Genomic DNA, 20,634 nt, shown 5'->3' on the forward strand with positions numbered 1-20,634 from the left:
AGTCGGCGAAGTGTAGTACGCGATGATGGTTGAGGGCGTTAAGAATTCCTTCGTTCGTGCAATTATTGCATAATACTGAAATCGCGTCCTCGTCGCGGCAATCTTTAATCCTGTCCTTGACAAGGAGGAATCTGGCCTAGAAGTGATGGAGTGTTTCCTGAGACTGCTGCCGTACGTACATGAGGTCGCATATATCCGGGGACCGGAATTGCTTGGCGAATATTGCTTGTGGTGGGTGGGTGGCGTTAAATCCGAACCCTGACCCAACGTGGAGTCCGGAGTTTGGAAACCTGCCGAGTTTATCAGTGGCTCTGTGATGTCCAATGATTCTTTAGGCTCAACGCCCGGTTCTAAGTCCGGAGGATTGGGAGTGTCCCCCGGCAGACGGGTATCTGGCTCTCCGAGCTCGGAGATCCGAACATAGCTTGTTTTCAACATAGGGGAAGAGTCGTTGTTTCGCTCCTCTACGACCGCTATCTGATGGGTGATCGGCGGAGATTTGATTTCTCTTTGATCGGGTTTAAGCCCAATCCGATCATAGTCTGAAGCGACCCCCAGGGCGGCGATGCGATCCAGGTGTTCATTTAAAGACAACAAATCTGCCGGATCCATCCGTTTGGAGTATTCGGGGCCAACACGGAGGCGATTTTCGACGACGTGGGAAGTCATCGTCGGCTTAAAGGCCGAACGGGCGGCCATGGTAAAGCTGCCCAGCCGGAGGGTTTGACCTGAGGCCAGGACTTCTTCGGAAGTGATACTGTCCTTGATAACAAAGCGAGCCATCAATCCTGTTGTCGACGCCACAGAGGAACTCTCAATGAAAGCACCAATGTCGGTGTCAAACCCGACAGATCTCGGGTAGGGGGTCCCGGACTGTGCGTCTAAGGATCGAAGGTAACATGAGACAGGGACACGATGTTTACCTAGGTTCGGGCCCTCCCGATGGAGGTAATACCCTACTTCCTGCTTGATTATCTTGGATGAATATGGGTTACAAGAGTTGATCTACCTCGAGATCGTAATGGCTAAACCCTAGATGTCTAGTCTGTATGATTATGATTGCCTGCACGGACTAAACCCTTCGGTTTATATAGACACTGGAGGGACCTAGGGTCGTACAAAGTTGGTTTACAGAGAAAGGAATCTTCATATCCGAACGCCAAGCTTGCCTTCCACGCAAAGGAGAGTCCCATCCGGACACGAGAGGAAGTCTTCTGTCTTGTATCTTCACGTCCCATTAGTCCGACCCACATCACATAGCCCGGACGCCCGAGGACCCCTTAATCCAGAACTCCCTCACCCCCTAGGGCCGGCTGCCTCTCCCTCTCCCTCCTTTATATACGTGGCCAGGGGGCACCTCATAGACACACAAGTTGATCTTTTAGCCGTGTGCGGTGCCCCCCTCCAGAGTTACACACCTCGGTCATATCGTCGTAGTGCTTAGGCGAAGCCCTGCGCCGGTAACTTCATCATCATCGTCACCACTCCGTCGTGCTGACGGAACTCTCCCTCGGGCTCAACTGGATCAAGAGTTCGAGGGACGTCATCGAGTTGAACGTGTGCTGATCGCGGAGGTGCCATGTGTTCGGTACTTGGATCGGTTGGATTGCGAAGACGTTCGACTACATCAATCGCGTTACTAAACGCTTCCGCTTTCGGTCTACAAGGGTACATGGACACACTCTCCCCGCTCGTTGCTATGCTTCTCCTAAATAGATCTTGCGTCATGTAGGAATTTTTTTGAAATACTATGTTCCCCAACATATGGTTGTGTTAGCAACTTAGGGTAGTATTGTAGTAGCACTGAACAATTTCATATAGGGTCTACTTCGGCTACAAAACATCTATAGGCCTATCGTAGAAACGGATTTCCTGTATTCACGGAAAGGAAAGTTCTGTTTCCACGTGTCTTCCGCCGGAAAGCACTATTCCGTTGTTTCCGTTTCCACATTAAAAAATCCATTTTCATTTCTGGTTTGCAAATTTTTTATTTCCGTTTTCATATTTCCTCTGGAAAAGCGAAAAAATTTCATTCCATTTCATCCCTACTGTGGGGAGAGGGTATCACAGACCACGGTGTGCAGGCGCTGAGGAGGGCGGCGACCACGACGGCGTGTGCGACGAGGGAGGTGTGAAAAGGCGCCGTGCGGCGACTGGAAATGGTTGTCCGTCAGAGTCACAACGGTGGCAGGCGATCGTAGCTAGGTTTTTGGATTAGGCGAGGGTCGGGGCCCTGGTTTTTCCTTTTTTTCACCTAACGTACCGGCGCGACGTACGGGCATACGCGGACTGGCGGGCCAGCCCTATCTACCCCTAACAATAAAGAGCCTATTGCTTCTGGTCGTCCGTCATAGAAATTGCTCCTGAAGTTGTTCATAATTACCCACCATGACACTAGTAAGTAAAAAGAAAATGATTCGGTTTCTTTCCAAATCACCGCCAAATTTGGTTCTTATACAAGCTGGGACACTAATATATCACAAACATGAAGCCAGTTCAATGGCTAAGGACTTCGCCTTCCGCACAGGAGATCAGGGTTCAATCCCTGGTTTATTTTTGAGGGTTCGATCCCTGGTTGAATCCCCATTTTCTCCCCTTTTCTTTATCCTAAAGTCTGACTCGTACAGCTGCGCTCGTTCGCTCGCGCGAGCGCACGCGCTCCAGCCGTCAGATGCGTTCAACTTTTATTGATAATAGCGACAGCTAAAGGAACCGCGTCCCATAATTACGGAAGAGATACTAACGCGCATGCATGTGCTGACACACTCTTTATTCCGTTTCATTTTAAAAAAAGTAATAACTTTTCAACCGAGCATCGAAACAAAGATCCGTTTTCACCGTTAGGTTTCTCGCGACGAGATCTTCAAAACTAGATCCCATGTGAGCATGTTTTGATAATTTTTAAAAAAGAAGCAACTTTGATCCTAAACGAGGCAACTTTAGTTTTAAACATAAGCAACTTTTATTAAATTATATGTACTAATAAATTTATCAAGCAAGTATGTCATATACCACTTAGAAATCACGGCAAATAATATTTTTGACTGTATATGGGCAACTAAGCATCTTCGGTAGCCAACTTTGATGATGACAACATATTTTGATAGGATAGTTGCATGGATTTGCCAGGACAGTTGCTTGGTTTTGTTATTGAAATTGTTTTGTTTTTTGTTAAGATGGTTGCTTGGTTTGTTAGGTCAGTTGCTTGGTTTGCTTAGACATTATGCATTGTGTGTTTTGATAATGTAGTTGCATGGATTTGTCAGGACAGTTGCTTGGTTTTGTTAGGATAGTTGCTTAGTTTTGTTAGGACAGATGCTTGATTTATTAGGACAATCGATTGGTTTTGTTATGACAGTTGCTTGGTTTACTAGGACAGATGCTTGGTTTGTTAGGTCAGTTGCTTGGTTTTTACACAAACCAAGATGATAGGAAGTCATATTAGACAAACAAGAAGAGTTGCTTACTGATAACACTAAAGTTGCCTATATACCACACAGAGTTGCTCAAAAAAAAGTTCATCGAAACCTATCCATATGGGATCTAGTTTTGAAGGACTCGTCGCAAGAAACCCAATGGTGAAAACGGATCAGAATTTCGATACTCGAATCAAAAGTTATGGCTTTTTAAATTTTTTGAAACTCAAATTAATGCATGCGAACTGACGTGGTAGAGCATCTTCCTAATCACGCGGGGGACAGCAGAGTGTGGTTGTTTTCGCGCGCGGGTGGCTGATTTCCGTTTCTGGCTGTCTGGTCGCGCGCGCGGGTGGCTCCTTCCTTTTCTGGGAGAGCGCTCGGGGCTGCGATCGGGCGCCCGTGCGCCCGCGAGCCACGTCCTTTCTTTATATATAGCAGGCCTTGCACGCGGTAATGGGCCGGCCCATATGCCAGTTGTGACACCCCCTTTTTTTGCTTTTTCCTTTCTCATTTTTGTTTCTGGTTTTCCTTCTTTAAATTAGTTCGGAATTTCTGAAAAATTCAAATTTCAAAAAGTTGTGAGTACTGAAAAAAATATAGATACATCTTAAAATGTTTGTGAATTCAAGAAACATTTGGGAAATCATAAAATGTTCGTGATTTCAAAAAACTGTTTGTATATCATAAAAAGATCACGATTTCGGAAAAAAAATCATGAAATAGAAAATGTTCATCAATTTTAAAATATGATCATGTATTCAACACATATTCGGGAATTTTGAAAACAATGTCCATGAAATTTTAGAAAATGTTCACAAAAATTAAAACCGATTTGTAAGTAACGAACAAAACGAACCATCGCTTAGGGACAGGTTTTATTAGGGTATTTGTAGAGGTCGGTTTATAATTTTATTTAGTCCCTCGTGCATCGGGTAAATAAAAGTTTCTGTGTTCTGTATAGCGCTTAGCCCAAAAAATTGACACATCTTGCTATGTGTTAATTTTTGTAAGCTATATGAAAATGACTAAATGTCTATTTTGCCTTCATACACAGCTATTCTGATACCACAGTTCTACTGGTTATGAAAAACATCACTGCGTTAGGTTAAGACGAGACACATCATGCATCAGTCTAGCTCAGGCAGGGGCCCATCAATGTAGGTTGCTCAGCAAAAAAAAAATCGTTATGGCACCTTAGGAAATCAAGTCGTCAGGAGACCATCACATTTTCAGTGTTTGAAATGACTTTTTAAAAATCCCTTCTCATCATGACATCAGTCAACATATAGTTTGTGAAATAACATATTAAAAATCCTTATTTTACCCTGGCATTTGATTCCATATAATTCGTACTGAGGTGGGTAAAAACGATACTACCCTTATACGTTTATTAGTGTTTTTTTTTACCGAAGCGGGACTCCGTTAAGAGATGATTTCTTATGTTTACCCTAGCTCGTGTAAAGCCGCCCAGATTCCAATGCTCAGCCGACTCACGCCGACCAAACCAGGCACAAGAAGGGCGCCTGCCCGGGAAGCAGTGTTTAGAGACCGACATCACCGCCGGCTCGACTCGGGGACGATTCGGAGGGGTGGCAAAAGAGGATGGTTGGTCTGGAGGGTTCTGCATTATTAGATGGTAAATCCCCTTCAGCTCCTCCACTTGCCCACTCGAATTTGCTGATTTTTATTGGTCGAATTGATTCATTCCCCTTTATTGTGGTTGTGTTGTGCTTCTTATGCAGAAGAAAGGATGGACCGCCACGGGTTGAGTGATACTGGAGGGCTTTCTTGTGTGGGTGGCGTATCGTTGCTCGCACCGGGAACTGCCTTCTCTACTGATTTTAGTATTCTTCAGGAGCTCCGCACAGAGAAGTTATTTCGAGAATATTTGGAGTACCGTGAGGATTCATTCAAGTGGGCGGCAGAAGAACTGGTTGCAGCATGCAATTCACCTGTATGCACGGATCATTGGGTTGCAATTTCAGCAAATCTTCATTCACCGTCCCCTCAGATGCTTGGAATTGTTGGCATCATAATCCTCTGTGTGTGCAGGTTGATTTGTTTCTCCAGACTGTGCCTGATGAGAGGCTTTTTCAAGAGCACCTTTTCAATTTTGTGTCGTTACGTGAACAGGTACCGAAATAATCCTCGGTTTCATGACCCACTTGTCTTTTTTGGTTTATTATTACTGTCTTCTGTACCTCCTTCTTTGTTGCAGTTTTCTCCTTGTTTTTAGTACATGTATTCCTTACTACTATAATGATTTTGGTACTATTTATCCTATATTGGTCTTAGATATCAATGTATTAATACATATTTGTGACTTTCCATCAGAATGCGTAGATGTTTGTTTTCTCATAAAAGATGTGGAGGGTTAAATGATTTTGAGCATGCTTGGTTTGATGCCTAATTGGTTCGTTACCAAGTTGTCTTGCCGATCTCACATAAAGTTGCCATTTTTTGGCTTGCCAACGCATTGGCTAGCCAAATATTGGTAGCAAACCAAGCACACCCTTTGTGATAGGGCACCTAGTACATTTGGAATGCCGCCAGCAAAAATGATTATACTGAATATGGGTTCATTTGGGCAGATGATCTGCTGGAAGTTCATATATTGGCAAGCCAAAGTTTGGTAGCCTATCATACCCTTTGTTATAGCTTTAGGCCTTATACAATGGGAGGTGCTTAGGAGAGATGCTTAGAGAAATAAACCAGGATTTCCTTAAGCACCAGTGCTTATTTGTACAGGATAGACGCTTAACTAAGCGTCTCTCCTATAAAAATAGGCACCGGTGCTTCAGAAAAACCCGATTTTTTTTTCTAAGCACCTCCCTAGGCATCTCCCATTGTATAAGGCCTTATAGGGCACCTACATTTATCATGCAGACTGCAAATTATTCTTCATTTTTGAGATAATTCTAGAAGTCAGCCCAAATATCACTTGAGACACACACAACCGGTCGCAATATCGCCCCTCCTTGTTTAACTATCAATTAGAGATCATCTAGAGCCCTAAAAGCCTGCCTAGCCATCCGTGCTACTGTCCTCCTTTCTTCCCAGTAGGTTGGTTTGTTGATTGCCGTAGCATTTCTAGATGACACATGCAAAGTAATACTTGATCTTTTTTTAGATCCTTGCACCAAACCCTGCACATTCACAATATTTCCGGAGGTTTTGTTATGGATACCCTTGTTAGACGCTCTCTTAGAAGTTGATTGCCGGATTGTGTACATGCATCTCTTCCTACCAGCTGCCATGTTTTCATGGGAAGGCTACAAAACATTGGTCAAGTTCAGCTACAAGAGTTCAAAAATTCGTTGACAACAGTGTGAGCTTACCATGGAAGTTGCAACTCGTGGTTGTGTGGATGTTACCGTTCTTGGTTGTGTGGATGGTGTAGCTTGGGAGAGTGTTGATGGTGCAGCCCAAAGCTGTAATACATGTTACAAATATCGTAGTTCATAATACAAGAATGTAAATTAAAGAATATTGAGAACTCATCACATTAGGTGTAGCCTGGGAGAGTGTGGGTGGTGCAGCTGATTGCACTTAATGCATTTAATAGTTGTGTTGTAATTCATAATACATGAATAGTTAATTTTTAAAATAATGAGAGCTCATGTTAGTTGTTGGAGTTGTGCCTCTGCCTCCATTCTTGCTCAGAAGATGTTCTATTATGTCCTATTTGGTTGCACTTCCCACACCAGATGTTAGTACCAGATCTGCTAATTCTGCTGCTCCCTGGTTTCTCATCTGTTTCTTTTGTCCTTGACTTCTTTCTGCCATCCATAGCAATGTGCCCAGGCGCCAATGTCCTAGGTCTATTTGAAACTGGCCATGCAGGCATGATCAGCTAACTCTGCTGCTCCTTGGCTTCTCATCTGGTTCTTTGTCCTTGACTTCTTTCTACCAGGCATAGCAATGTGCTTAGGTGCCACTGTGCCGGTGCTTAGGTCTATTTGAAATTGGCCATGCAGGCATGGCTTCCACATGCTGAAGGCAATGCTCGTAGTTTTTTCTAAACTCGTCAACATGGTAGCACTTTCCGATATAATCATCAAGGCTATTTGTACGGAAATATATGAAATTCCTTGTTTATTTATGGAAGACATTCTCACCATCCTTGCTGCTAATAACCTGCACCCCATCATCTAAATATGGCTCACGAAACGCTATCTCCTCGATATGCAAACATCCTGTCTATCTCATCCTTAGTAAATCCATCATTCATTTGTCTCATTTGGCGTAGCTGGTTCTTCTCGTCGTTCTCCAACGTAAATGTCGACACACCATCCATGGCGATATGGTCTAATATTAACGTGCATGACTTGTCACTCATGCGACAACCAAGGCCACCAAACAAATATTTCCTAGACATCAACCAACACAATATCTCTCCATCTAAATGGTGCGGTGAAGCCTCAAGTGACATTGAACCTCTTCCATTCCACATCTTTGACAGAATTTTTGATTGATCTCGACATTCCTAAGGGAGGTGAACCAAAAGAGGCAATAGGAGAGGAAATGTTCACTGTGGTTGTCGTTGCGTTGAGGCATAGCAGGAGTAGTATGACGGATGCACGTCGAGCCGAAGCAAGGAGCTGCAGGGATGTGCACGTTCCAATGTGGGAGTACTCCCTCCAGGTCGGTATATTAGTCGCCTCACCAATTCCAGATATTCCCGTAAAATTAGCTGGCCCGCATTAGATCGGCACCCGTGAAGTTCTCCTCGTAAACCGAATGTTCTCCTTGTTTTAAGGGAGTTGGGTGCTAGTTATTTGCTGCTCATGGTTGCATGCTGGACGACCAAGTCACGACATTAACCGGTCATGACATTTAAAGGAGTATATGCATGCAGGAAGCGCTTAACTATTCGCTGGTTACGGCGGCTGACGGTTGCATGCAGGACTAAAGAAAATTACTCTAGCGATAGTAAAGACGCATCTTGGTCACAGCGCTAAGGTCTACCGACAAACAAACCGGTCTGGAGAACAACAACAACAACAACAAGGCTAGAACTGAAACCCATAAGATCTCACAACCAACTCATGCTTCTGGGCTTCTGGCACATGGATAGCTAGCTTCCACGCACCCCTGCCCATGGCTAGTTCTTTGGTGATATTCCAGTCCTTTAGATCCCCCTTTACGGACTCCTCCCATGTCAAGTTTGGTGTACCACGACCTCTCTTGACATTATCAGCATGCTTTAGCCGTCCGCTATGCACTAGAGCTTCTGGAGGCCTGCGCTGAATATGCCCAAACCATCTCAGACGATGTTGGACAAGCTTCTCTGCAATTGGTTCTACCCCAACTCAGCAATAAGAGAGAATAATTCCTCCTTCCATTTTCTGTTCCTAAGATTACTCTTAGAGAAAATTTATGAGACTTCATGTTTTTATTTTGGATAAAGACATGCCCCTAATTACTAGAAGAACAAGTGAAGAATAGAACAATGTGCATTACGTCACTTACTTTTCTACATTTAGGCTGAAATGGGAAGTTGTAGACATAGGTCGTGCGTGGAAACATGAGAAAGATTTAAATTTTCTACATTTGAGCACTAGCTCTTTCAAATTGAGGAGGGAGAATTAGTGATTGGTTTGGGACTATCTGTAAATTGCAAAGGGCTTCTCTTACTCTTTTAATTTCTAAATCTGTTTCGAAGAGAAGTTTGGTTCTTTTCTAATCATTTTCTATTCTGTACTGAATGGAACCTTCATCTTGCAGTATTCTGTGGTTGTTGATGATGCTGATGGAAGTAAAGAAAGTTTGGCTGATGATGGATCACCACGTTTCTCGACTGAGGCTGAGATCAAACTCATCCGCCGTAAGAATGTATGTGTTTGCAGCAGAATTTTGTTCCTTTTGCACCTGCTTGTTGCCTGCTGGGTGCTTGCGATGTATAATTGTCTGTTGCTATCACTACATTAAATATGTTGTCACGATTATATGAAGTCGGCACAAATATGTGGCATGCTTCTTGAACCTGTACATATAACATACATGTGAGGGCCCTGCCTAAACTTCTAATTTCTGGCGTCATGATATTTATTTGCAAATCTATGTGAGCATACGTGCTAAGCACTCATCTTAATGCATGATTGGTAATAACTGTTTCGATTATTAACTCTCTCTCTCTCTCTCTCTCTCTCCCTGGTGTATTTATGATTTACAAATAATTACTCTTAAACTTGATGTTCGCATAAAATTCTAACTGACCATGAAGCCACATGGATTTGTATCATTATCCACATAGTCGGCAGGCGGATAACTCCATCTCCTATAGTGGATTGCCTGTGGCACATGCATGCGCGTACAAATAGACAACCTGTCCACTGAATCCCCCCGAAGTGAAGGTGGTTCAATGTTAGAGTACGCAATGGGCCTAATGGCCTGGGCTGGCGGTATAGCCCGTTAGTCTTAGGGTTAATTAGAGATAAGGGTCGCTTGCTTAGAGGTCAAGTAAGCCTTGCTTGGGAGTCAAGTAAACCTCTCTATATAAAGAGAGGAGATGTATCAATCTAATCAAGCAAGAATTAAGAAGGAAATCCCTTCCCTCTTGCCCGGCCGTGGGCAAAAAGGCCCCCGGCCGGCCCTCTCGCGCCCTCCTTCTAGCAGCCACATAGCAATTTGGTATCAGCTAGCTTCGGTTCGATCATGTCTTCACCGCCGCCCAACCCGTCTCTTCCGCTGCCGGGATCCTCCGTCGCGCCCGCCCCCGCCGTCCTCACCCCGGAGGAGGTGTCCGGGGCTCTGCGGGACCTAACCCAGGCGGTCCAGGAGATCCGCTTGTTCTTGGCCGGGTCCTACAGGCCGCACCCGGCTGCGCCGCCCATCGCCGCCACCGCGCCGCCGTGGCTACCGTGGCAGCCGCTGCACCAGGCGGCCTCTGCCGCGCTCCCCGGGCCGCTGCAACTGCCATCCACCGCCCCGCCCTGGCTGCAGTGGCAGCCGCCACTCCTGGCGGCCTCCGCCGTGCCCGGCGCTCCGCCGCAGCAGCCGCTGCCGCTGCCCCAGGGCGTCCCCGCCGCGCTCGCCGGGCCGCCGCAGCTGCCATCCACCGCCACCACCGCCCCGCCCTGGCTACAGTGGCAGCCGCCGCTCCTGGCGGCCTCCGCCACACCTGGCGCTCCGCTGCAGCAGCCACCGCCGGTCAGCTCCGGCCCCGCATCGACCGCGCCGGTGGGAGTCTCGATCCACCAGATCAAGTTCCCGCCGTCGCCATTACCGCTTCCCCAGGGCGTCCCCATCCAGCAGATCAAGTTCCCGCCGTCGCCGTCACCGCTTCCGGCTTGGATCACTACACGCCACATGTCGGCGGCGGTGAGGCTGCAGGCTGCTGCGCGCGGCCTCCTAGCGCGTCGCCGTGTGCGGGAGATGCGTGGTCTGCAGCTGCTGCTCCTCCCAGCTCTGCGCAAAGGACCTTGATCTCGTCCGCTGCGTCGGGGGTCTTGGGCATGCTGTTTTCCCCGCGGGCAGCGACCTCAAAGTCTGTGACATCGGCGGTTGGGGGGGCGCACCCCTCCTCGTCATTCTCCATCGCAAGCCCTCCACTCTTCTCTGTGCGGTGCAGACCAACAGTCGTCCGGCGGGGAGAAGGCAGGGTGTCACCGACAGGAGCGCACCGCGTAGCACCACTGCATTCCGCCGGCCGTTGCGAGGGCGCCTCTACTGGTCGCTCTTGCGACCACTTCCAGGTGGCCATACACATGCACTCCTTTTGTCAAGATGGTGTCCATGGGATCCAGGTGGCTGTACACGTGCACGTCCGACGTGCGGATGGTGTCCACTTTTTGTTAAGGGGTCCAAAATAAATCGTCCCAATCCATTTCAGGTTGAGAGTAATAAAACAAGCCGAGATGTAAAAGGCTTGTTTTTAGGTGTTAGGTTTGTGTTGCGTCGAGTCATGGTTATAAGTTGGTTAGGCTGCAGCTCGAGGACAAGCTGCATGTCCAGGTGGGGTGTAGTGTTAGAGTACGTAATGGGCCTAATGGCCTGGGCTGGCGGTATAGCCCGTCAGTCTTAGGGTTGATTAGAGATAAGGGTCGCTTGCTTAGGGGTCAAGTAAGCCTTGCTTGGGAGTCAAGTAAACCTCTCTATATAAAGAGAGGAGATGTATCAATCTAATCAAGCAAGAATTAAGAAGGAAATCCCTTCCCTCTTGCCCGGCCGTGGGCAAAAAGGCCCCCGGCCGGCCCTCTCGCGCCCTCCTTCTAGCAGCCACATGACATTCAACCTACTGGCGCCACAACCAACTCAGTCGTAGTCACAAAATATGTGCCTGCATCAGGTGCCGCTGGGCCTTCTGTTCTGGTGTCTTTCTCTAAGCGCTTTGCCATGACCGAGGGATCTGCAATAAAACTGATCCATGTGGTGTTGTTAATGAGGCACCATCGTTTTTAATTTGGTAGCTCATTTGCTAGGCATTAGAGAAAGATGAAGTCAGAGATTGGTGTTTTGAAATTTGCCTCCAAAGAGTGGTTGCCATAAAATGCCGCTGGCTATAGAAAATAACATAGACAGTGGTATTAATACTAGTAGTAATAATGGTAGTAGTGGGTTGTTTTCATCCCATGTGATGGTTGTTTGATTTTGACTTTGCATATCAACAAGATAATATTTCTCGTTACTGTGGAACGTAACTGATCATATTGGTGTTAAAGTTAAGTTCACCATGCTAATGAAAATTTGCCTGTTCCTTCATATCATCATTTCATTGGCGCTAAGCTTGATCTTTTCCTTTCATTGTTACTATCTGCCAGGTCAAGTGTTCCGTGTAACATCATATGCCAGATTCTGTTTCAGCATATTCTTCTGTAATGATTTTATTGTGTTGAACCATTTATTCCGCAGATGATCAATGTTTCAGTTCTGGATCATTCAAATATTCTGTTACAATCAGTTCTTAATTTCTTGTGGAATTAACTTTGCACATCTGACCTTTTGCTCGTAGAGAGATTAGATTATAATATGAATCTGTTATGTCCTAAGAATCTGTGTTGTTGTTCCAATTCTTTCGCCGTTCAAATATCTTTTTTACAGCACAAAGATTCTCTTATGAAAAGATTGCATGGTGTTTGAAGATATTATGCATACTGCAAAGCCCTTCTGCAACTTGATTTTATCAAGGTACATGTCAGTTTTATCATTTTTGCTTTCCTGGATTGAACTTGTTGATTCAGTTTGAACATTTTGCAGTGGAATAGTAATCCTGAAGAAGTTTTAAAACGGATCAAAGAGTCAACTAGATGGTCTGATGTGCTGAATGATTATGAGCTACAACGTGGTCTAGAGGTTATTGTTGCCTTTTTCTTATTGTGAACGCACTGCCAATTTATTCAAGTTATATAGTTATTCTCTTTTAACAGGGTCATATGAAATTTTTAAGGATGCATGTGAGTAAATTGGACATAACTTCCACAAGCAGCAGCATGACTGAGGTTAGATTAGCATTAATTTTTGTCTTGATAATTACAGTATCAGGACATACATCTTGATGAAGTTCTAAATTAAAATAAACTGAAAATTATGCTGTTCCATTCTGCACACTTGAACATAAGTATTTCCACATAACGTTTACCTTTACCCATAAAGGTTGGTGGCCTGATACAGTTATAGAGTCTCCACCGGTGCCATGAAGGTCCTGTATTGTGCCAGAATTTTCCTTCCCCAAATCCCATCCCCTGTGGGATCTTTCAGCGCTGGTTATGGCCTAAGTGTTAGTGTCTCCCAGAAAAAATGTAATGACTGGAGCAACATTTGGTTCATGAATATCTGAATCTAGAAATAATAAGTGAAAACAAATCAACCCAATTGTAATAAATATGTGATGATGGGTGAACTGTAAGCATAGTTCAGACAAACCACTAAATTTAAATTGATCTTTCCTTGATTTGCTTCTCTTTCCCCAAAAGACCAAGTCTAGACTATGAAATGGCAATTGATTCACAAATACCTGAATCGGTCTTACGATAAAGAGAGAAATAGAAGTTAAAGGAGCATGTGATGCTTTTTTTTGAAAGGAAAGCGGCAGGGGAAGCCCCCCACAGCGAGTTTTTTTTTAAATAATAAGAACCCAAATTCACGCCCGTGAAGCACGGGTATATCAAATGGGCTTGAAGCACGAGTTGGCCATTGATGTTGACCACAACACTAGCTGTGAGCAAAAGATTACCCAAATTTAGATACCCTAAGCCCTAAATTCTGGTGTATATGTATTGGTAAAAGGTTGTGCATGTGTTAGAGGAGGTATTTGCAAAGGTTATGAATATAGCAGGCATGTTTCTAGCATGGTCTAAATAATTGTAGTGACATAATATGTCTATTTATGGGAACAAATACTGAACAGCCCATGTATTATTTTTCAGATATGAATTAAAAGCTTTGGGATCTTATGCCTGCTATGTGCATAAACTGTGTTTTGAAAGTCTGTTATACCAAATATTGTCCAAGTGGCTTTAAATCTTCACAAGTTTCATGTTGGCTTTATGTTTTTTTTGACTGGTTGGCTTTATGTTTTCAAAATGTCAAATTAGATATTCCTGCCACTTCAAAAAAAAATTAGATATTCCTCTCCAACAATTATGTTTTCTGGTGAGACCGACCATCAAGAACATTTTTGTGTTACTCTTTCTTGGAAGTTTAGTTGAAATACCAAATTTCATGGATTTTGATTATGTTATTTCCAATTTTGTTCAAAAGTCTGGAAAAAAGACCATTTTCGAAAACCTTTGCTCACTGCCAGCCTTGTGGCTAACATGACCCTTTGTGTGGAAAAATTAACGGCAAGCCAGGTTTCATTTATCAAATCTTAAATACTACCTCTGTGTGGGTTTATTAGTCCCTTGCGTATTTTTGGTCCCCTTAGCATTTTGGGTCAAGTTTGACCATAAATTTTACTAATGAAATATATGTTATATTTAGCAAAAATAGTATCATTGGGAAGTACTTTCAAATATGAATCTAACAATATAAGTTTTGTAACATATCACTTATATTTCGCTGGTCAAATATATGGTCAAAGTATGACCCAAAATACGAAAGGGGACTAATAGACCTGGACGGAGGGAGTACAACCTAAAGAGCAGCACCACATGGCCATCAGTGCTGTCATTTGAGGCTTCTCTTGATTTTCAACTTTGTATCCAAATTTAAAAAAATTCAACGCTTGAGGTGAAATGTTGCCTAGAAAGCGGGCCAATTTCCAATGGAGTGGCTGGTTCTATTTTGTTGCAAAAATGTTACTCCCTCCGTCCTATAATATAAGATGTTATTATAACCAATTTACTCATATATTGGCTGTAATAACATCTTATATTACGGGACGGACGGAGTACTTGCATTTTGTGGCCTTTTAGGTTTTACACTTTGTCTTCCATCTTTTTTCAAATTGCAGTTTGATAAGGTAGCTTTGGAGGAGGACATCAACTCTCGTATGAGTTCAGAATTAGAGAAGCATCTACAATTCCCTGACCAGGCAAGTCTCATGCTGAATTGCATCTTCCTTAACCTAGTTATCTTGTAGCTGGACCTTACACTTCCTTTTTTGCCATAATTTGTAGTTGCTCATGCGAGAATATTTCAATCGTGTGAAAATAAGGAACCTTGCCAGGGAGTGTTGTATTCAAGCAAAAAAGACTGGAGTCATTTTTGTTGAAGAGGTCAGTTTTCTATTTTTGGCATTCACATTTGGAAACTGGAATGTGCATGAGTTAGTGAAATAAATCGGACCCTGTATATCTGTGAACCCTTCTATCACGACGATTAGTTCGTAAAGGCGCATTCTTATTTTGACCTGTTATTTGCAAATTCTCTTGCATCACATATGCACCCTGTCCTCCTCTCATTTTACTCTCTTTTTTCCCATGGACCCTGTACATGTTCTCTTTATCGTTTTAGCACTATGTTAGGTGTTTATGTTTTGCATGTTTGTTGACTTTTGGGAATACATCTTCCTGCCAGACAACAACAGCAACAAAGCCTTTTAGTCGCAAACAAGCAGCCGGGGTAGGCTAGAGCTGAAACCCATAAGATCTCGAAACTTCCACGCACCGCTGTCCATGGCTAGTTCTTTGGTGATATTCCAGTCCTTCATATCTCTCTTAACGGACTCCTGCCAGAAAATTAGTAAAATCAAATGGGTTTGCGGCTGTTTGGCAGGCCTGTGAGTATTCAAATGAATCATATAATCCTTTATTTTCAATTGCAGTTTCTACCCGTACGAAATTTGGAAGAACAGATGTTACCCAAAAGTTGGCCCCAGAATTTTGGACAACAGCTGTTACCCAGAAATTTGCCCCAGATGAAAAAGAGAGTTAAGCAGTCACTTGACTCAACCAGGGCTTACCTGCATCGACAGGGCGCTACTCGTGCTAGCGGTTTGAAGTATGTGGTTGGTGCAGTTTCTCTTGCTTGTATCATCATGGCTGGCCAACGCGAGAGTAAGTAAGACTGTCAACTGCATCCATGGTTGGCCTTTGCCCGCAAAAAAAAAAAAGGTTGGCCTTTGGATAGACAGTAATTTGTGTATAAATAATGTTGTACTCGTGTTTGAAGCATGTTTGTCTTACTATGCATTACAGATGATATTTAACATGTGGTATTTGTTCATCTGTTGAGCCGTTTGCTTCAGGATAAGTTCCATTGACCTCTATCTTGATGGTGTCAGCGCGAATGGGCGGAGCCCCGACCATAGTTGAAATAGGTGTCCGTCTCTAGCTCCTGAACCAGTCTCATTGATGCCCAACGTGATGGAGCCGGACCGGAGACACCTGTATTTTTATTTTGTCAAAAAACTGAGTCTATTATCCAGAAGGCTAAGCTCAGGCCCTTCTCTAGCATGGTTAGGAAATAAACCTTTTTTGTTTTGTTTTTTAGTAAACAGATTTGGTGCTTATTGTAAGAGAAAATTAAACTGTAAGCATATTTTGGGGAAATGAGGTTTAGCCAGGGACAGTGGCCTCAAACTACTAAAGAATGCATACCTGCCCGAAGAATGGTGTTTCAGATATTCTGTCCTTTCTCTCTCCGTCTCTTAACCGATAGAGATAGCAGCAAGCTAATAATATCAACTACTAGCAAATAACACCGATAGACGCTGAAGAGAGAATAAGATAGAAAATCAGGAAACCATTATTCACCATATCATGCATACACGATTAGCTCCGACCTGCATGAAAGAACTGCACCATGCAACACCCCACAGCTCTGACACTCGTCACAACTGCAGCATGCAAGAACAATCGATCTTCAACAAAGTTGGCTGATTCCAGGCAGCCTAACATTTCGATTCATAATGGCTAGTCACTACAATCCTTGAACTACAAATCTATGTCATACAAATGCTTACATAACAGACGCAATCACCAACAACCCATCAGCAGTATGAACCACCCATGAAGTTCATGTACATGCTTTACTTACTGGATATCTGCACAATACATATATTTTTTTCACTTCCTCCAACATGCAGCAACATAATTCTGGCCAAACTTGTCCCCTCAGATCTTGGCAAGAGCTCCGGGCTTTCAACCTCCCCTGAAGCACACCGTATTTGCAGCCCAGGGGAGGGGTTAAAGATGGCTTCCTTTTCCTGACAGTTTCATGGGTTGCCCGCATCACATATTGCTGTAATTTTCCATGGCATATGAGCCAGCATTCTCGCGTCGGACCGACTCTTTCATCTACCACATGTCCCCACAGCTGCACGAGCCATTGCTGAAGTGGTGATAGGTGCAACCATCTGAAATCAGTATCTCCCGCTTCTTATCCCTTGAGATGAACTTGATTGAGGAATGGCATTCCTTGCACATTCGGAAATTCTTCGAGACCCGTATCGGTTCATGGGCACGCATGGAAATAAGTCCATAGCACACAGCAATCCGCTCGGTGTGGTGGCACGACAATGGATCAACTTGTACATTGCAATAGGGCTCATCGTCTTGAGGAGCATACCCAGACTCTGCCATCCTACTAGCCAAGTCCTTCCATGTACTCAAAATATCCTCAAATGCAGGATGGGACAAATCTCCAGCCTCAAACGAATCCACACTTGTGCCAAGATATAGCCAGCTACACTGGCTCTCAACATGCAACCCGTGCTCTGTCATGGCATCTCTTACAGATTCAGTGGAATCCCAAAAGCCGCTGTTCGCATATATATTGGAAAGCAACATGTAGTTTGAAGCATTATTTGGTTCAAGCTCGAAAAGAGCTTTTGCAGCCTTAGCCGCAACGTCCAAATCTGAGTGAAGCTTACAAGCTTTGAGAACAGTAGACCATAGGCATGCATCCGGCTCAACTGGCATCTTCTGGATAAGTTCTAGTGACTCCTCCAATAAACCAGCTGTTCCCATGATGTCAACCATGCAAGTGTAGTGTTTTAAACTTGGTTTTATGCCATACAAATCTTCCATATTGTAGAAATAGCTCCGAGCTTCCACCATGGAACCTTCTTGCTTACAAGCTGAAAGAAGTAAGATGAAAGTAACAGGATCTGGCCGAGTTCTAGATTGTTCAAGTATTTCGAACAATCTTTTAATATCTCTAGGCATCCTATGAAGCAAGTAGCAACTAATCATTGCATTCCATACTGCTACATCCTTTTCAACACTGCGCTCAAAAGCCAGTCTAGCATCCTCAACCTTACCACATTTCCCATACATATCTATTAGCGCACTTGCAAGAGTGACTGGATAACCATCAGGCCAGTTTTTCTGTATGAAACCATGCAGTTCTCTCCCATACCCTGATGCCATCGTCATACCAGAAGACAAAAGCGCTATCTGCACTGTAACCAAGTTAGGAAGTAAATTAGACTCGAGCATTTCACAGAATAGTTTCAAAACAACTTCTGGCTTCCTATTATGTTTGTAAGCTGCTAGCAGACTGTTCCAAGTGACAACATTCTTATTACTGATTCCCTGGAAGACATTAGCAGCAGATACCATATCACCAGTTTTACCATAAAGGTCAACCAATTTGCTGGAAACAAATATGTTTGACGTCAGACCATTCCTTAGAGCATAGCAGTGTACTTCCTTCCCGAGACGATCTAACTTGAGGTCTGTCAACAGTGAGAGGACACTAGTAACTGTAGTACCATTTGGTTGGATGGGGTTGCTATTATCCAGAAATGTCCAACGCTTTGCATCTCCGCTGTTTAGGAGCTGCATGTATCTGAAAACTTCCAGTGCATCAGCACAGAGGCCAAACTGATGCAAACCGGATATTAAAGCATTCATTGATACCACATTAGGCTTCAAGCTGACATTCATCATGCCTGACAACAGTTCATTTGCTAGTTCTTTCTGACCTGCTCTAGCATATGCAGCGATGAAATTGTTATATGTGACAGTGTCAGGCTTCAATCCATCCTGCTGCATCAAGTTAAAGGCTTCACACGCTTTGTCCATCCTCCCATCACAGATATATGATTGAATCAACTCATTCCATACAGTGACATTCCTCTCCCCATCAATGGCGGCGAACACGCTTGTGGCATAAGCAAACTCTCTGCACTCGGAGTACATGCCAATCAAAGAAGAACCAATGTAGACATTTAATTTGATACCACAACGTACAGCATAAGAATGCAGCTGCTTTCCAAGGCCCAGTGCCATCAAGCCAGTGCAAGCAGGGAGTATACTAGCAATAGTGACCGCATCGGGCATCTCAGTCTCGCACATCTCCAGGAAGATGCCCAAAGCCTCATCATAGCGCGCATTCTGCACACAGCCAGAGATGATGCAGTTCCAAGAACTGACCCGTGGCTTGACACCCCTCAGTCGCATTTCGTCAAATAGATCGAGCGCAGCACCAATATCACCATTTCTCGCGAAGCCGGAGACGAGGGTGTTCCACGAAATCACGTCAGGCCGCACGCCACTGGCCTGCATCGATTCAAACAGCTGGAAGGCCTCGCCCAGCTCCCCGGCGTTGGCGTAGGCGCCCACGAGAGCCGTCCATGCCACGACGTCGCGTTCGGGGAGCGACTCGAACGCTGCACGCGCGGCGCGGACGTCCCCGAGCGCCGCGTACATGGCGACGATAGCGTTCCCTACCACGGCGTCGTCGGCGAGCGCGGGCCCGCCCTTGGCGGCGAGCGCGTGCGCGGCGGCGGCGAGGCGGGGCGCGTCCGCCCCGGCGCAGGCCCGGAGCACCTGCGGGAGGAGGAACCTGTCCGGCGCGGCCCCGGCGGCGCGCATGGCCGCGAACGCCTCGCATGCCGCGCCCCAGCGCCGCGCACGCACGCAGGCGCCTATCTCCCGCGCGTACGCCGCGGCCTCGGGTCGGGCGCGCTGCACCGGGGCATGCCGCCTCCGGGATGCCCCGTCCGGCACCCGGTGCGCGTGGGTCGGGGCCTGCAGTGAGCAGCGCGGCGATAAGACGCCGCGGGGAGTAGGAGGCAGAGACGGGGACGGCAGCATGGTGGTCGCCATTTTTTTATGGCGTCAGTAGTAGTGCTCTCGGTCTGGCATTTCCAAAGGTAAGGAGGAGAGAGAATCTGTGTTTGTGGACCATGGGTTTTGGACCTTCTGGGCTGAAATAGCAAACTCAAATGTACTATCTATGTATTACTGGGCCCGGTAAAAATTATCAAAAACAAAATGCTGGGCCAGGTGATAAAAAGAAAACCGCTAGAAGGAGGGCTTGAACCTCCGACCTTGTGGTTAACAGCCACACGCTCTAGCCAACTGAGCTATTCCAGCTTAGTGGACATTTTTATGTTTAAAACTTTTGATACTTGAGACATTTTAGTTTCGCATCATTTCCAAAGCTTACCATTCAGCATTAACGACATAGACATAAGCAATGTGGTGGCTTTTTCCAGAGTTCATGGCTCTCCCGAAGCTTATGGGAGTGTATTCGATACCTTTGATATTTATAAGATTTAGATTTCATTTTTGACGATTTGGGTTGATGGGCTTTTCATTTGGTGAGCTAAGTTTTGACTTTGGTTGGAGCTTGCTTACATTATGTCATCTTATTTTTCTTAGATTTACATCATGGTTGGACTCCCACAGACATGTCATTGTTGTTTTCTTCGAGGCACTAGTAAATTAAGAAGTATCTCCTGGTTAGTACTTCCAATATAAAGTTAACATCCAACCAATGCTTTGTTATGACTAATTTCAGCATTAACCAAACACACCCTAAGGAGTAAGGACGTCGTACTACATATGAAACCATATGTGCACATGTAGCACTACAGAGC

At 44.9% G+C, this 20,634-nt stretch overlaps 2 protein-coding genes and 1 non-coding gene across 9 annotated transcripts; 1 reads left to right on the forward strand and 2 right to left on the reverse strand.

The window, feature by feature from the left end:
• The first annotated feature begins 4,843 nt into the window (after nucleotides 1-4,843).
• LOC109771320 (uncharacterized) lies at nucleotides 4,844-16,414 on the forward strand. 7 transcript variants are annotated; one of them, XM_040402109.3, is made up of 11 exons: nucleotides 4,886-5,055; nucleotides 5,162-5,373; nucleotides 5,472-5,552; nucleotides 9,147-9,254; nucleotides 12,462-12,548; nucleotides 12,626-12,713; nucleotides 12,788-12,859; nucleotides 14,815-14,895; nucleotides 14,981-15,079; nucleotides 15,628-15,916; nucleotides 16,051-16,185. In XM_040402109.3, the coding sequence occupies exons 5-10, from the start codon at nucleotides 12,490-12,492 to the stop codon at nucleotides 15,865-15,867; spliced, it is 639 nt and encodes a 212-aa protein (XP_040258043.1). In that variant the 5' UTR covers nucleotides 4,886-5,055; nucleotides 5,162-5,373; nucleotides 5,472-5,552; nucleotides 9,147-9,254; nucleotides 12,462-12,489; the 3' UTR covers nucleotides 15,868-15,916; nucleotides 16,051-16,185. The 7 variants fall into 6 exon arrangements, with proteins under 7 accessions (XP_073367351.1, XP_020185593.2, XP_040258043.1 ...); XM_073511250.1 differs by having other exon boundaries at nucleotides 4,844-5,055; nucleotides 12,618-12,713; nucleotides 15,628-16,414; XM_020330004.4 differs by having other exon boundaries at nucleotides 4,851-5,055; nucleotides 12,618-12,713; nucleotides 15,628-16,414.
• A 252-nt stretch (nucleotides 16,415-16,666) lies between these two features.
• On the reverse strand, nucleotides 16,667-19,934 carry LOC109771319 (putative pentatricopeptide repeat-containing protein At3g23330). Its single transcript, XM_020330001.4, has one exon. The coding sequence runs from the start codon at nucleotides 19,856-19,858 to the stop codon at nucleotides 17,102-17,104; it is 2,757 nt and encodes a 918-aa protein (XP_020185590.1). The 5' UTR covers nucleotides 19,859-19,934; the 3' UTR covers nucleotides 16,667-17,101.
• A 120-nt stretch (nucleotides 19,935-20,054) lies between these two features.
• TRNAN-GUU (transfer RNA asparagine (anticodon GUU)) lies at nucleotides 20,055-20,128 on the reverse strand. Its single transcript has one exon. It is a non-coding gene; the product is annotated as a tRNA-Asn (tRNA).
• Nucleotides 20,129-20,634: the final 506 nt, after the last annotated feature.

This window comes from Aegilops tauschii, chromosome 1, assembly GCF_002575655.3.
Source record: "Aegilops tauschii subsp. strangulata cultivar AL8/78 chromosome 1, Aet v6.0, whole genome shotgun sequence".
NCBI lineage: Eukaryota > Viridiplantae > Streptophyta > Magnoliopsida > Poales > Poaceae > Aegilops > Aegilops tauschii.